The sequence below is a fragment of the Phacochoerus africanus genome, chromosome 8 (genome assembly GCF_016906955.1).
Source record: "Phacochoerus africanus isolate WHEZ1 chromosome 8, ROS_Pafr_v1, whole genome shotgun sequence".
NCBI lineage: Eukaryota > Metazoa > Chordata > Mammalia > Artiodactyla > Suidae > Phacochoerus > Phacochoerus africanus.
Window position 1 is genome coordinate 34,308,478 of NC_062551.1, and position 17,370 is coordinate 34,325,847.

The following is a 17,370-nucleotide window of genomic DNA, read 5'->3' on the forward strand; positions in this document are numbered from 1 at the left end:
AATTTCTAAATTTCAGTTTTCCCTTCAAAAAAAAAATTTAACATGCACTTGAGAAAATTGTTAAACAGTGTAGAGACAATCCACTCTACCTCCAGTCATATCACCTGAGATAACCACTGTTAACACTTCTGTGTAGCCATGACATACTTTTCATCCAGATGTCAACATTTATTTCCTTAAATGCATCTTACCCAACACACTCTGCTCTATACCCTGTTGATGTGGTTTTAATTAAGGTCTTGGAGGCCTTTACACATCATCACATACGATTTTCTTTTAAGATCAGAAGCCTTGATTTACCAATGTGCTGGATCAGGTATCCAGTAAAGGGATCAGTAAATATTGTTAAATGGAAAATACAAGCAAGGGGAAGTGGGATATAAGGGAGGAGTCAGGAAATGAGGGTGATAAGAAGGAAAGAAAGAGGAAGAAAGGAAGGAAGGGGGGAGGGAAGGAATCAAGGCGGGGAGAGAGGGGAGAGAGAGGAAAGAGTGGATGGAAGGGAGGGAAAGAGCCAGAGGGCAAAAGGAGTTCCAAAGCGGTGGGCCCCGCCCCCGGCCCGCCCCCAGCCCGGACCCCGCCCCTAGTCCGCAGACTGCAGCGCCACCTCCAGCCGCCAGGGGCCGCCACACGCAGCTACCTGCTCCCTGCGCGCGCGGCGGGCCCTCTCTCCCGCCTCAGCGCCAGCGGGTCGCCGACCCGCCGCCGCTCTTGGGCTCCGGCCGGGTCTCGCGCGCCGTCTTCTCGTGAGGGGCCTCGCGCCGCCCGGCGCTCGCCGTCCCCCTGCCTCGCGGCGCGGGGTCTCGCGGGCCCCGCTCCCGCCCTCCGCTCGCCTGGCCCGGACCGGAAGCGGCGCCGCACGGCCTGGGCCTGGCGCGGGGGGCGGGCACCGGGGCCCGGTCGGACATGGGCAAGAAGCACAAGAAGCACAAGTCGGACAAACACCTCTACGAGGGTGAGGAGTGGGCCGCGGTGGGGGGCGGCGAGCCCGCGGCTGCTCGGTGGGGTTTATGTTCCTTCGAGACAACTCTGGAGCATCCGAGGCGGGCCGGGGGGATGCCCAGGTCCCTCGGGCAGGCCCGGTCCCGCGAAGGGGGCGCGGTCCATCTGAGCCGCACAGACCCCACGCAGGGGCGGCATTCGAACCCGAGACCCCCGGCCCGGGAGGGTCTCCTGTGGGGAGATGCGAGGCGGCCTCGAAAGGCCCGGGAGCGTTCGGGACGGCCACTTGGTAAGTGCCTGTCATTCAACAGGTGCTTCGCGGGGCGCCCACTGCGTGCCCCGGGCCGCCTCGGCCTGTGCGCCTCCTCCTTCCCCTGCCCAGGGGTCACTCTGCTCGTGGATACCGCCCAGCGAGGCCCTCCTTTAATCGAGACCCTTTTCTTTCGTTCAAGAATATGTAGAGAAGCCCTTGAAGCTGGTCCTCAAAGTGGGAGGGAACGAAGTCACCGAGCTCTCCACGGGCAGTTCCGGGCACGACTCCAGCCTCTTCGAGGACAAAAACGATCATGACAAACACAAGGACAGAAAGCGGAAAAAGAGGAAGAAAGGAGAGAAGCAGGTTCCAGGGGAAGAAAAGGGGAGGAAACGGAGACGAGTAAAGGTAAAGTCATTGCATTGCTTCAGCTTTTTTTGGTGCTACCACTTTCTGAGCATTGCCGCCTCCCGCTGCCAATCTTTTTACTTTCTTTGTGTCCAGTGAAATGCTCAGTTGCCTATGAAATCAGACTTGTTTTGAGGAGGAGCAGGGCAGAATAGGAACGTGAATCACCTGTGAGCTTCAGCAGCTCTTTATTTAATTAGACTAATTGTACGCACACATCAGGTGATCGAGCTAAGTCCTGATTTTCAGGAGCTGCCTCAGAGTGCTTTTTCTATCTAGGAAAGGTTAAAGTCATGCTCAGTAAAGTCTCAGTGTTCGAGGTTTGTGGAAAACAGTCGTTTGAAAAGTGAATGAGTATGACTGAATCACTTTGCTGGACACCTGAAACTAACACAGCGTTGTTAATCAACTATATATCAGTTAAAAAAAAAAAAAATGAGTAGGATCTCTTGGGGTTCAAATTTTGTTCCAAGATAAATACCGTTATGCCACATGCATGATGAACAACTTTCATCTTTTGAAACAAAGTTTGAGTCTGTTGAAGAGAAAATTGGATTAGAAAACTTTAAGGAATATGACACCAGTAATTTAAAAAAAAAGTTTCCTTAATCACACACGGTTAATAGAAAAAAGCTGGGGAGGAGTGAGCTGCCATCTTGGTTTCTAAGCTGGGTAAAATAATAACTAACTTTACTTTCAAGGATGATCACATACACACTTGGAATTGTCCTAAATTTATTCTGCGCTTCCTAAATATAACTTGTCACTGAGTGACTTGTTAATTTTTTTTGTTTTTTCTTTTGCTTTTCTGGGCCACACCTGTGGCATATGGCATATGTTGAATCAGAGCTACAGCTGCTGGCCTCCACCACAGCCACAGCTACCCAGGATGTGAGCTGTGGCTGCAACCTACACCACAGCTCACAGGAACACCAGATCCTTTCACCCAAAGTAAGGCCAGGGATCGAACCCGTGTCCTCATGGATACTAGTTGGGTACATTACCACTGAGCCATGACAGGAACTCCAAAGCGACTTATTATTAATTACTGGATCTCAAAGCTAGGTTTCCGTAAGTTTAGTTTTAAGTTTATATATACAACAGAAGAGTTCTGGTCCGTGTGATTTTTTTTTTTTTTTTTTGGCTTTTTAGGGCCGCACCCGAGGCATATGGAGGTTCCCAGGCTAGGGGGTTGAATCGGAGCCACATCTGCTGGCCTACGCCACAGCAACACCAGATCCTTTAAACCCACTGAGTGAGGCCAGGGATCCAACCCACAACCTCATGGTTCCTAGTCAGATTTGCCCCTTCTGCTCTATGATGAGAACTCCTGGTCCATGTGATTGAACACACTGATAAGTCAGTCTTAGAGGTTTCTCTCTTTGGAATTTCTTAATTCTATTCTTTTCTGCCCTGGTCTTTATTGCCTTTGTCTGTGACTGTGACAGCATAAAAAAAACCTAATGTTTCTTTCTGAAGTTCCCTTTGTGGCACAGCAGAAATTAATCTGACTAGTATCCTTGAGGATGCAGGTTGGATCCCTGGCCTTGCTCAGTGGGTCAGGGATCTGATATTGCCATGAGCTATGGTGTAGGTCACAGACGCAGCTCAGATCCTGCATTGCTGTGGCAGTGGTGTAGACTGGCAGCTGTGGCTCTGATTCAACCTCTAGCCTGGGAACTTAAATATGCTGCAGGTGTGACCATTAAAAAAAAAAAAAAACCCACACTTCTTTCCTAAATTGTAAAAGCCATATATGTATTTTTGTTTTGTTTTGTTTTTTTAAGAAAGTCAAGTGGAGTTTCCGTTGTGGCTCAGGGAGTTGAGGACTGGGTGTTATCTATGTGAGGATGCAGGTTCCATCCCTGGCCTTGTTCAGTAGGTTAAGGATCCCTCTTTGTCTTCAAGCTGTGGTGTAAGCAGATGCAATTCAGATCCAGTGTTGCCTTGGCTGTGGCATAGGCCCCAGCTGCAGCTCCAGTTCGACCCCTAAAAAAGTCAAATAATGCAGAAGTGAACAAAATGGAGGACAAAAAGACTTACCCCACCCCAGAACGTCATTTAGTCTTCCTCTCCAGAAATAATCCGGTTTTTTTAAAAATTATTTTTTATTAGTAGTAAAGTTTGAACATAGTTTTTAAAAGTCAGGAGTACTATAAGCGTGGAGTTTGCTTGTGGCTCAGCAGGTTAAGGATTCGGCATTGTCACTGCATTGGTCTAGGTTTATCCCTGGCCCAGGAACTTCCACATGTGGTAGGCATGGCCAAAAAAAGAGTACGAAAAGCCTTTTAACATCAAACATAAAAGTCTTCTCCATCTTGGAGTTTTACTTCCCAAACTTTTAATTTTTTTTCTTTGGATATTTATCTTCATTTCTAAATGTAGGTCTGTATTGCGGTTTACTGACTTACCAGTTTATGTCTTTTACTGACATCATGTTACAGAAGATGAGCGCTCTTAGCATTCTTGTCCTGCTCCACCCCCCCCCCCCAATTTCCCTTCCTGCTTTCTCCCAGTGTGTGTACATCACAGTTGTTGGTTAAATCAATATTCAGTGTTTATTCCTTTCTTTTTTTTTTTTTTTAGGGCTGCACCTGAGGCACATGGAGTTTCCCAGGCTAGGGGTTTAATCAGAGCTGTAGCCCCTAGCCTACACCACAGCCACAGCGACACGAGACATGAGTCTGACCTACACCACAGCTTATGGCAATGCCAGATCCTTAACCAACTGAGCAAGGTCATGGATCAAACCTGTGTCCTCGTGGATGCTAGTCAGATTCATTTCCACTAAGCCATTATTTCTAATTATTGTTCACTGGAGACAAATGTAATCTATAGATCCAATCTTGACCAGTTGGTTAATTGCTTTCATTTATTTGGTTATTGTGTACTGATTCTTACCAAACTCTGATTTGTAAAACCCATCTGTTTTGTATTTTTCACATCATCAAACACTTTTTTTTTTTTGAGACATTGCAGCCCTCTGCCCCATCCTGCTCTGGCCTGGGCGAGTTGTTCTCTAGGCCTCCTGGGGCTCTCCTTTGCCTGCCTCCTAGGTCCCATGTCTTCCTCTTGATTTACTCCCTTTTTCTGGTGGAGTCTGTGAACTTCCTAAGAAAGCATTCATAGGTGGTAGGTTTTTATAAGTTCTCACATATCTGAAAATCTTTATTCTACTCTCATATAGTCTCCTTATATAGATTGATGGTTTGATTTAGCATGGAATTCCAGATTGGAAATTATTTTATCCTAGAATTTTGAAAACATTGCTTGTTATCTTCTGGCTTCCAGATCTGCTATTGAGAAGTCTGTTGCCACTCTGATGCCTAGTCCTTTGTATATGACCAATATGTGCTCTCTTGAGACTTTTCGGATCTTCTCCTTTATCTTCAGTGCTCTGTTGCACAATGAATAATCTTGCCTTCAGTTCTGAGATGTTTGCTTAAAGTATTTCTGTGATAGTTTTCTTCCCTCTATTCTCTCTTTCTAGAACCCCTGCCATCTAGATGTTGAACTTCTGGATTTCATTATGTTTTCTCTCCTTTTTTTCTCTCTGTTTTTGTGTTCTTCAAGGAGAGTTCCTAAACTCTGTCTTCTGGCTCTGCTGTTGAATTTTACTTCAGATCTTGTCTTTTGAATTTCCAAGGACTTTTTCCTGGCCTCTAATTGTCCATGTTTAATAGCATCCTGTTCTTGTTTTTACTTGCAGTATCTTCTTTTATTTCTCTGAGTATGTTCACTGACGGGGGTTAATTTTGTTATTTTTCTTTTACATTTTCTTTTGCTCCTCATGCTGTCTCTATTTTGCCCTCAAGTTCTTCAGTTTTTTTCGGTCTCCTTTTATGTTAAAAGCATCATTTAGTTACCTGTTGCGCCTCTGTAATCTGTATTTTAAATGTGCAACACAAAAGGCTGACGATATGCTTTGTGCCTGGTTCGTCAGCTGATGGACTTCACTGTAGGTCATTAAGCAGAGACCTGATCGTTTGGTGGGGAACCGCCAAACATCCTCTACTGATGTTTTCTCTGGGCTCTTGAGTTTCTCCAGAGAAAAATTCTTCCTGGGAGAAGGATTTTATCTGGCTGCTGGTATTTCAGAGCCAGCCAAGGAAAGAAGGCTGCAGGTCTTACCACCCAGTGCTCTGTTTTCTCCCCACTTCTGACTGGCCTCCAGGTTTGGAGATTCTCTGGTTCCTTATGGCTCCAGGGTTTCTAGGTTTCCAGGTTTGAACTTTTCTCAGCGCTGTCTCCCTTCCGGGGTACAGGTGTCCTGCTTTCTCTGACCTATAGACTCCTTTGCTTGCCTTTGCTCTCCCAAGTGTGTTGACATCTTTCATTCACTGTCATCTCTTCTGTATTCTTTCTTCCTGCCATTGTCTTGTTTAACTGGAAGTTGAAAGAACCCCTTTTAACCACTTCTGGTTTTTTAATTCTGGCAGTTACCACCGTGATGCCAGCTGATAGACTCATTTCTTGTTTTATCAGTTATTTCATCTTTTTAGTAACTGTATCATCTTTGGTTCTATTGCTGTACCATATTTTATTTTATATAACTTTTAAAAGTTACAAATAATGCTGCATTGAACCCCGTTGTTCACATCTCTTTGTATATTTTATAAGAATGTCTTCAAGGTAGGTTCCTGGAAGCTTCCCCTCTGCCCCCTCCCCCTTTTTTTTTAGGGCCTCACTCACAGCATATGGAAGTTCCTAGGCTAGGGGTCAAATGGGAGCTGCACCTCTTGGCCTATGGCAGATCTCAGCTGTGTCTGCGACCTATGCCACAGCTCACGGAAACACCAAATCCTTAACCCACTGAGTGGGGCCAGGGATCAAACCCACATCCTCATGGATACTAGCTGGCGGTTCATTACCACTGAGCTACAACAGGAACTCCCCCTCTGCCCTTGCTTGAATGTGGCTCTAAATATCATTAGTAACCTATGTATTTTTATTGCATTGCAAATTCAGATGCTTTTGGATCCGTAATTTCATTTGGACATAATACCCTGCAGAATAGGGCAAGTCAGTGGGTGGTTTCCATTTTACAAAAGGTAAGGCAGAATTCAAAGAAATGAAGTAAATTTGCCCACAGTCTCACTTCTCTAGGATTCAGGGGTAGGGGCCATGGAACACTTCCGCATTTCTCTGGAGTGTCTTTGGTTCAGAAGAGACTGTTTTGGTTATCCTTTTTTCCAGGCTGGACTAGGGGTGGGGAGGAGGGCTCTTGCTAGGGAGACTTGCAGAAGGGCATTTCTCAGTGAGCTATGCACTGGTTCTCCAGGGAGTTTTAGGAACAGCAGTTGCCTCTAATCTCTTCTTGGAGAAAGTCAGCTGTGTGTTAACTCTGGACCTGAAAGAGGCTAGAGTGTGTGTGGTTCCGAGGGACTGATGACTTAGCTGTCAGTTCCATGTAGCGGAAAGGAGGAAGAGCACAAGAAAAATTATACCTTTTCCCTTTTAAAGTGTTTTTTAAAAGGCATTCATAACTTCTCATATTTCATTAGACAGAACTTAATCACTTAGCCACCCTAGCTACTCAGGAGGCTGGGAAATGTCTTTTAGTTGGGGGAAGGGGTGGGGGCATTGTATCCAGTAAAAATCAGGAATCTGTTACTTAGGAAAATAAGGAGAAAATAAAGGTTTGGGGAAGCACACATGCTTATCACACAAAACCCTATAATTTTTCAAAGATGTTTTAGTTAAGTGATTTTCTGATTTTGAGTAGGAACACTCTGATTGTAGTAGTTTAAATGCCCCAACAGATAGGATCAGTAGTATCTCTGCCTGTAGAACTGTGGTGTTTAAGACCACCCATAGCATTAAGAATACAACATGCCGAGTTCTCGTCGTGGCTCAGTGATAATGGACCCGACTAGTATCCATGAAGATGTGGGTTCAATCCCTGGCCCCACTCAGTGGGTTAAGGATGTGTGGTGTAGGTTACAGATGCTGCTCAGAACTCTAGTTGCTGTGGCTGGCAGCTGCAGCTCTGATATAGTCCCTAGCCGGGGAACTTCCATATTACCACAGCAAAAGAAAGAAAAAAGAATACATCACGCCTTAGGGTTTTTTAAATTTTATTTTATAGCCACACCCACAGCATATGGAAGTTCCCCGGCCAGGGACTGTATCCAAACCACAGCCGCAACCTACACCACAGCTGTAGCAACGCCAGATCCTTTAACCCACTGCACCAGGCCAGGGATCAAACCCAAGTCACTGCAGTCAGATTCTTAACCCACCACAGCACAGTGGGAACTCCAACATGCTTTTGTTTTAATCAGACCACAATCTAGATACCACCCTTTTGGAAGTCTGCTGGCGTTTTTGTTTTTTGGTTTTTGCTTTTCCTGTAAACATTTGAGTGCTAAGCAGTTGACAGAATTTGCTTGCTGGCAACTTATTACATAACATTACCCTTTCCTAAGGATTCAGCCTTATGTTTTCAAGTCATTTATTCTCACATTATATAAAAAATAAGAGCTTATGAAAAAAATCCTCATACCATTTGACCTAGTAATATAGGCACAAGAGGACAATTAAGCAAAGCTAAGATTCGGAGTGCCCGTCATGGCTCAGTGGTTAACAAGCCCAGCTAGCATCCATGAGGACACAGGTTTGATCCCTGGCCTCACTCAGTGGGTGAAGGATCTGACGTTGCCCTGAGCTGTGGTGAAGGTTGCAGACGTGGCTCGGATCCTGAGTTGCTGTGGCTCTGCCATAGGCCTGCAGTTACAGCTCTGATTGGACCCCTAGCCTGGGAATCTCCGTATGCTGCTTTCTGTCTGTGGGTTTTGACCGATGTAGATAGCTCATACACGTGTAGTACAGTAACGCAGTATTTGTCTTTTTGTGACTGGCTTTTCACTTAACATAATGTCGTCAAGGTTCATCCATGTTGTGGTATGTGTTACAGTTTCCTCCCTTTAAAGGCTGAATTGTGTGGATATATCACATTTTGTTTATCCACTCATGCATTAGTGGCCATTTGGTTTGCTTTTTACCTTTTGGCTTTTATAAATAATGCTGCTGTGAACATGGGAATACAAGTATTTCTTTGAGCTCCTGCTCTCAGTTCTTTTGGCTGTGTGTATATCCAGAATAGAATTGCTGGGTCATGTTATATTCTTCTTCATAAATGAGAAAACTAAGGCTCAGAGAAGTTGAGTAACTTGCTTAGGGTCACACAGTCAGTGCCAGAACAAGAACTCAAATTCTGCCATTAAGGCCGTTAGGCTAAAAGAGTTGTTAAAATGGACACCAACCTCCACCGCCTTCACAGTACATGGAAGAATAAAATCAGTGCCCTGACTGAGGCGACATTCTAGTTCTGAGGCTCCTGAAATTCCTTCGAGCTGGGGGATCACGGAAGACTTTGCTCAGGAAATAGCATTGGAGCTGATCTTTAGAAATCAGAGTATAGTGAGATTATACTACACTCAGCATGGGGTCAACTATATATTCTGAGCTATTATTGTAGTATAATAGAAATATTCTTTTCATATCGTAAAATTAAACATAAAGGATCATATGTCTAAAGCCATTTATACTTCATGAGGTACTTCAGATATTTTCAAAGGTAATCTAACAACTCAATTTATATGCTGACTTAGGAGGCTGATCCCTGAACAAAATGCTAATTTTGCACAGAGATTTGGAGTTAAGGAAGCTTGCACACTAAGTAGAAAATAACACTAGCGTGAAAGTGGGCAAATGTGAGGGTGTGTAGGGAATATAAAGTAGTTCTCTTTTTTAAGCGCAGAACACATGAAAGGGGTGAGTATAGGATAAGATCTGAAAGGCAGTTGAGATGTCAGAGTAGGAAGTTTTAACTTGAATATGTAAGCTGTGGAGAGTCAGAAACTTTGAGTGAAGGAAGACTTTGAGTGAAGTTGAGCCTTAGTAATGTTTATCGGTTAACCATATCTAGCAGATATTGGAGTAGAGGCTATGTGTAAGGAAACCTACTTAAGAGGCTTTTCGGAGTTCCCGACGTGGTGCAGGGGAAATGAACCCGACTAGGAACCATGAGGTTGCGGGTTCGATCCCTGGCCTCTCTCAGTGGGTTAAGGATCCGGCATTGCCGTGAGCTGTGGTGTAGGTCACAAATGCAGCTCAGATCTGGTGTTGCTGTGGCTCTGGTGCAGACCAACAGCTGTAGCTCTGATTGGACCGCTAGCCTGGGAGCCTCCATATGCCGCGAATGCAGTCCTAAAAAGCACAAATAAATATAAATAAATAAATGGCTTTTCATTGAAATAGTTTAAATGAGAGGTCTAAATTCTTTTACTGAGACTCAGACCTGTTCTTCTGAAAAGTATAACCCTAACCTTAACTTGTCTTAACAGCGTTACAAGTCAGTTTCGAGTTGAGATGCTCAAAGGAGTTAAGCTAGTCCCCTTACAGATGTTATCAGAATAAAATGACGGGTTTTTTTAAATTTCTTTTTTTGTGTGTGTGTGTGTCTTTTGTCCTTTTAGGGCTACACCCACGGCATGTGGAGGTTCCCAGGCTGGGGTCTAATCAGAGCTGTAGCCGCCGGCCTACACCACAGCCACAGCAACGCCAGATCTGAGCCGCGTCTGCAACCTACACCACAGCTCATGGCAACGCCGGATCCTTAACCCACTGAGCAAGTCCAGGGATCAAACCTGCAACCTCATGGTTCCTAGTCGGATTCGTTAACCACTGAGCCACGACGGGAACTCCTTAATTTTTAAAAATCTTGAGTATTAACGTATATAGGATATTATTGTTAACGCTACAGTTAAGTAAAACTTTGTTTTATTTTTATTGAGGTAGCATTGGTCTATAACATATTTCATGTGTGCAGCTTTAATATTTCTCCTTTTGTATACACTACAGCATGCTTACCACCAAAAATGTAGTTTTTCTCCATCACCGTATAGTTGATTCCCTTTACCCTTCTAGCTCCTGCTGACCCGTTCCCTTCTGATACCACTACTCTCTTCTTTGTATCTTTGTATTTGGGTTTTTTTGGTTTGTTCATTTTTGGTTTGTTCATTTATTTTGTTTTCTTGTTTGTTTTTTATATTCCACATGTGAGTATTTGTCTTTCTGTGACTTATTTCACTTAGCGAATAATACCTCAAGGTCCATTCATGTTGCAGATGGCAAGATTTCATCTTTTTATGGCTGAGTAATATTTCATTGTGTGTCTGTGTGTGCATGTGTGTGTGTATACACATATATATAGATATATATATACATATACCACATCTTTTTTGTGTGTGTTCATCCATTGATAAGCGCTTAGGTTGTTTCCATATCTTGGCTATTATAAATAATGCTGCAGTGTACATAGGAGTGCTTGTGTCTTTTCAAGTTAATGTAAATAAAATGTAAAACTTGTTCATATAAACTATTTTATTAACGCACTTACTAGGTCCCAAAGAGCATATGTAACCCATAAAAACTAACGTTCGAGTGTTTACTATATTCCAGGCATGTTCTGAGTTCTTTATGTTTACTATTTTAATACTTAATAACTTTATGGGGTAGGTACTCTTATTATCTCATTTTGTTGCTGAGTTAGCTGAGGCATAGAGGATGAAGTAGTTTATAACTAGAGAGGAAAAATGAATGGCTGTCATCATTAAGCAGAGTGGGAATTTTGTCACAGTGCAATTCATTGACTTCTTCTGTGCGAATCTGACACACCCAGGAGGGCTGCTGTGGCTTATTCAAGTTGGCAGAAGATTCTCCCCCCTTTTTTCCCACTCTGCCTTTCCCTCTTGAGGTTGTCACCTTAATCACAAAGATCTTCCTGGAGAAGAAAGGACTCTGGCTAGGAACAGAAGAGTTGGTCTTCAGATGGAAGGATTATTTATTTGTTTCTTTATTTAATAAATATTTACCAGAAACATGTACAAGATTCAAATGATGAAGATAATCTCTGTGGGAGCCCAGAGTTGGGCTGGAGAATCAGACACAAAAGGATAAAAAACTGTATGGCCCAGTGAATTCTCATAGAGGTGTGAAAAAAGTGTTCTGTGAGTCCAGAGGAAAGTGTTTCTCATTCTGCCTTGAGGAACTAGGGGAAGGCATCGTGGAGATAAGAGCCAAATTGTGTGGCAGATGCTGTTTTGAACCTAGGGCCAAAGGTGTGAAGTATAGCTTCAAAGTCATAAAGCTGCTTTTTCAGTTGAATTCTCAAATCAGCTGTTAAAGTGAAGTTCTGAAGTTGTTTTGTACACTTATCACCTAGGACTTCAGTTGTTAATTCTCACATTTTCATGTGCCTGTTTCATGCTATCTCTTATGATTGATTAATTCTGCAAATATTATGTATTAGGCATTATTGAACTTGGAGGTCCCCCGGGAACTCCAGTGAAAGAAACAGTAAGTGCTACAGTACTAATAAAATGAGCAAAGATTTGCTTCAGAAGTGTTACTCACAAATTAAAAAAATAACTTGCCATCGAGTCATGGATAAATTAGAATCTAATCTGAAATAACATCTCTTTCTCTCTCCTGCCTCAGACCTTCATGCACACAGGATATTTACACTCCTTGGGATTGTTACATCCTCCTCCTACTTCCACCCCCAAACTGGCTAAATTCTTTCTCCTTCAGACCTCAGCTTAGATCTTCCTTCCTTATAGAGGCCTTCCCACACATCACCAGTCTAAATTAGATTTACCCTACAGTTAGTGTCTCCGTGAAATCTGTTTGGTTTTGGTTTTGGTTTTTTTTTTTTTTTTTTTAACTGAGTTGTTTAATGTCTGCTTCTGTCTTAACACTCAGCTTCCTAAGGGCAGAGCTTAGGAAGTGTGTGTTTTACCTACCAGTGTATATCCACACAGCACAGCCTCACTTATTATTGAATGCATGAAAGAATGAGTATTCACTATGCGCTAGGTAGGTACTGCACTAAAAATTCACATACAATATCTTATTTAATCTTAAAAGCAGTCTTCAAAGGTACGTATTGTGTCTATTCTAAAGATGATGAAAGTGGTCCCCTCTTAAAAATTATGTAGTTTATCCATTATCTCAGCTAATAAGTGGCAAAGCCAGAATTTGAACCCATTTTATAAACTGTAATTATAAACCCTTCTTCTTTGGCTACCTGAAGTTAAATTGCACTAGTATTTTTGTTTAGTTTTCTGTATGTAAATTGCAAAATTACTGTTAACCAGAACTGCGTTAACCTCTGGTTTTACATATCTGTTACTTTTAGTGAGTGACATTTAACAGTAGGAGTCTATGATATATTCTGAATTATTAAAAAAAAGAAAAGTGGAAGGTTGGAATCAATGTTAGATGGAGAGAGAACTGTAAAGATCAAAGCCTCTGGTTTTATAGGTGAAACTGAGACTAAAATAGTGGAACGACTTGTGCAGGGTCACATTCTAGTAAATTAGAAACTAAAGCTCCTAATTCCTAGTTGGCAGTAACATGTTACAGTATCTCCATTCGCTTTTGGGTAGTTTCCAGGTATATGTTTTTTATATTCTTTTTCTCTTTTGGACTCTAGCCCAGAAGGCTGTATTCTGTTTGCCATACTGAATCATAAAGTGGTTACTGTAGAGTTTCCAGGTAGGGGTATAGTTCAGAGACATTATACCTTCCTTTGATAATTTTTCAGTTTTTCTATTTCATGATCATTTCCCCATCTTATGAGCCATATAAGCTATGTAAGGTGAATAAAAAGCAACATTTAAATCTCTTCTCACTAGATGATAAAGAAGTCTAGTAAATGAGAGTAAATGAGTACCTAAGAAGATCAGAGTGTGTTAAAGATGAAGCCGGAACTAAAACTTGAGCCTCTAGACCAGGTGTCAGCAAACTAGAGCCAGTGCCACTTGATTTTCTAAAATCAGTGCCACTTGATTTTATTGGAACACAGCCACACCCATTGATTTACATATTGCCTATGGCTGCTTTTGTTCTATACTGGGAAGTTAGTAGCTGTTGATAGACATTACGGACCACAAAGCCTAAATATATGCTACCTGACCATTTACCAAAAAAGAGTTTGCCAACTCCTACTCTAGATTTCTTGCACTATGGCCTTAGTTCTTTCCACCTAGGAGAGTACTTATTGCCTTTCAAGCTGTCCTTTCTCCACAATTTACATTTAATAGGAAGAGATCTTCTCTGTGGGGTTCTTTTTCCATTGAACAGATGTTCTAAACCTGCCAACCTATGAAAGATTCATGCTAGTTTTTCTGGGGAAAAAATAGAAAACTTTCCTGTGTCAAAAATTACTGTTCTGAAATACGTCATGAGGCTATAAAAAAATAGACACCAATCATCTTAATGGAAACTGATATCAAGTGCGCAAGAATACAGTTTATAACGTTCTCTGGAGCTTTAAGCAATCATATGTTATATATTAGAGGTTTTGGACCCTGAGAATAGACTGTGAAGCTCTATATCAGTGATACTCAAAGTGTGATCCCCACACCAGTGACACTCACATGGTCTGGGAATTTCTTCTTTTCTTTTCTTTCTTTTTTTTTTTTTTTTTTAGGAAAGAGACATATTTAAGGTAGGATTTAATAAAGAGAGTAGGAGATGCTTGATGCTCTGCCCCAAGGTTGGCCATTAGCACCAGGGGAGCCAGTGAAGCCAGCAGGGCTGAGGCACCAAGGTCTCCAGGAACGCCCTGTTCACTGGGTTGGCCTGCTTCACCAGGAGGACCGGCAGGGCCAGGGAGACCCTGGAATCCAGGGGAACCAGTGGGACTTTGTTTTTCTGTCACCAGTGGAACCAGGGGGTCCAGGAACACCTTGCTCCAGCTTTGTGAGGCGAGCCGGCAGCTCTTTAGGCTCAGGGAAAACCATCACAGTCTGACCATGGGCACCATGGGGGTCTGGGGCAACCACTGACCAGGGGGGCCAGTTTTACCCTTAGCAGCAACAGCACCAGGGAAGCCAAGGAGACTATTAGGGCAGGGGGACCGCATTCGGCAGGGGGACCGCATTCGCCAGTGGAACCCTTGGGAGCAGCAACAGCATCTGCATAAGGGAAACCATGGTTATCAGGTCCATCACACACGCCAGGGGGTCTAGGCAAGCCAGCAGGCCCCAGGTTTGCCTCGGCCTCCTTGCTTGCCTTTTCCAGCAGAGCCACGGGGGCCTTGAACACCATGGGAATTTCTTAGTAATACAGATTCATAGGCTCTCTACCAACTGGATCAGTGATTCTGAGGACAGAACCTAGTCATTGGTGTTTTAACAAGACCTTCAGGTGATTCTGATGTACACTGAAGCTTGGGAACCATAATGAGACCTTAGAATTTGCATCTCTAGCAATTTCCCAGATAATTCTGATGCTTCTGGTCTGGAGACCACACTTTCAGAACCACTGTTCTAGATACCGGAACAAGAAATTAGGACATAAGCCAAGAAAATAAGATCCTATTAAGAATTTTGAGTCTCAAGAACATAAAATAGACATTTTTGGACAGTTTTCACTGTAAATTTTAATTTTTAAAATGCAAAGAACAGAGTTAAAAACAAATACCACCTGGTTACCAACCATTCAGCTTTAGCTAATCTTAACATTTTGTCTTTTGCTTTTTTGTTGTTGTTTCTGGTGTTTTTAAGAAATTAGAGTACAGACACACATGACGCTTTCTGTGTACTCTTCCAGAAATCCATTCCTCTCCTTTCCTTAGAACTGAGTTTGGTGTGCATCACATGCAAACTTGTTTTTATAATTTTACTATTTCTGCATACATTTGTGAAATATACTTACATATTTTCTAAATTTACTTACCTATCATAACAATTCTCAATTTTTTCCTATAGAAATTTTTCTGAATGTATATTGATACAGTGTAACTATAGCCTATTAAGTTTACCTGCTATGTAAATATATCATAATTTATTAATCCATTTTTCTTTTAGTAGGCATTAATTTTTTTTTTTACTGTTTCAAAGAGTGCTGCAGTAAATATTCTTGTACATGTCTTTGTGTACACTTGTGAAAGGAAGTTTTTCTAGGATATATGCCCAGGAGTAGACTTCCTAAGAAGTATCCTAAAGGTAGTGTCAGCTTTACTAGATCTTGTTAATTGTTCTCCTAATGGTTGTACTTGTTCAGTCAAAGCATCTGCAAGATAGGAGAGCCCCATTTTTCTACATTTTCATCAAAACTCGATTTTTTTTTTTTTTTTATGGCCACACTTGCAGCATATGGAAGGAAGTTTCTAGCCCAGGGATTGAATCTGAGCCACAGCTGCAACCTATGCCACAGCTTCAGCAATGGGGGATCCTTAACCTACTCTGCCAGGCCAGGGATAAAACCCACACCTCCACAGTGACACAAGCCACTACAGTTGGACTCTTACCCACTGTGCCACAGCAGGAGCTCAAAAATTTGACGTTTTAATTTTTACCAATCATAGAGATTCTAGGGAGCTTGAAGCTAGTTTTCATGGTTTGTAACATTTACAGTTGTTTTCTGAGATTTACCTGTGATGTCCCTTGCCCATTTTCTCTTAGGTGATTTGCCTTATTACATAATTTTGTAGATGCTCTTTCTGTAATCTTTGCTAATTCTTTGAGTTATTTGTATTTCAAGTACTTTATCTCTGTCAATAGCTAGTCTTTTAAGCTTTGTTTATGGATGAGAAAATCTTTCCCTACTCTTGGGTCTTGAAGATTTTTCTGCTTTATATCAAGTTTTAAAGCTTTACTTTGTACAATTACATCTTTAATCTATTTGGAATTTACTTTTGCATATGGTATGAGGTAGAGATCTAATTTCGTATTTTCGGTCCATGTAGGTACCAGATGTCTCAGCACTACCCTTTTGCCATTCATTTATAATGCCACCTCTGATGTATCAAGATACAGATATATCTACATGCTTGGGTCTGTTTCTGGATTCTATATTCTGTCCTGTAGGTCTGTTGTCTATCCCTGTGTCAGACCCACATTGTCTTGATGCAAGTACTTTATACAAATAATATCTGGTAAGACATATTGTGACCTTTTTCAAAACCATTCTGACTTTTCTTAATGATTCACTTTTCAAGATAAATTATACAATTGGCCTATCAACTCTCTTGAAAAATCCTGTCTTACAATTTTGATTGGCATTACATTGTTTTTAATAGAGCAAATTGACTATTTTTCAATTCATGAACATGGTATATCTTCTTTATTCAGGTCTTCCACAGTGACCTTTCAATAATATTTAATAATTTTTTCCTAATTTTTCCATCTTTTAGTAGATTTACTCCTAGGTATTTTATCTTGTGTAAATAGTGTTATTTTTCTGATTGATTATTTCTGGCATATAGAAGCACTCCCCCCCCCCCAACATGTTATTCTCTCCTTTTCCAGTAGATGGCAGTAAAATACATTAAGATTTCATTAAGAATCTTTTCAGTGATAAAAGTATTTTTTCCACTGAAGTTAAAATGATTTGTTTTTAAAATTTTAATTGTAAAGTATTTCTAAATTATCTCCCTTTGTTCCATTTAGGAGGATAAAAAGAAGCGAGATCGGGACCGCATGGACAATGAGGCAGAAAAAGACCTCCAGTGTCAGGCCCCTGTAGGATTAGACTTGCCTCCTGAGAAGCCTCTTGCAAGCTCTTTAGCCAAACAAGAAGGTTAGAATAACTCTGAATTAACTGTCCTAAATGAAGAGGCTGAAATTATTTTAGGAATGATAGCTAGGGAAAGTGAGTGGGTTTTTAGCATTTGAGTTAAAGTTTAATATCTGTTTAATGAAATTTTTAAAATTTAAGTGTTCTTGTTTCTATCACTGCTTAAGAGCTTTAAA

General features: G+C 41.8%; 1 protein-coding gene across 1 annotated transcript in view; it reads left to right on the forward strand.

Annotated features, from left to right (window-relative positions):
* Positions 1–672: 672 nt before the first annotated feature.
* Positions 673–17,370, forward strand: part of BRD7 (bromodomain containing 7) — a 41,266-nt gene continuing 24,568 nt past the window's right edge. Inside the window, exons 1-3 of the mRNA XM_047791172.1 lie at positions 673–955; positions 1,395–1,603; positions 17,068–17,197. Of these exons, the coding sequence (XP_047647128.1) occupies positions 907–955; positions 1,395–1,603; positions 17,068–17,197 (388 nt within the window). The 5' untranslated portion in view covers positions 673–906. The remainder of the gene's footprint in view (positions 956–1,394; positions 1,604–17,067; positions 17,198–17,370) is intronic.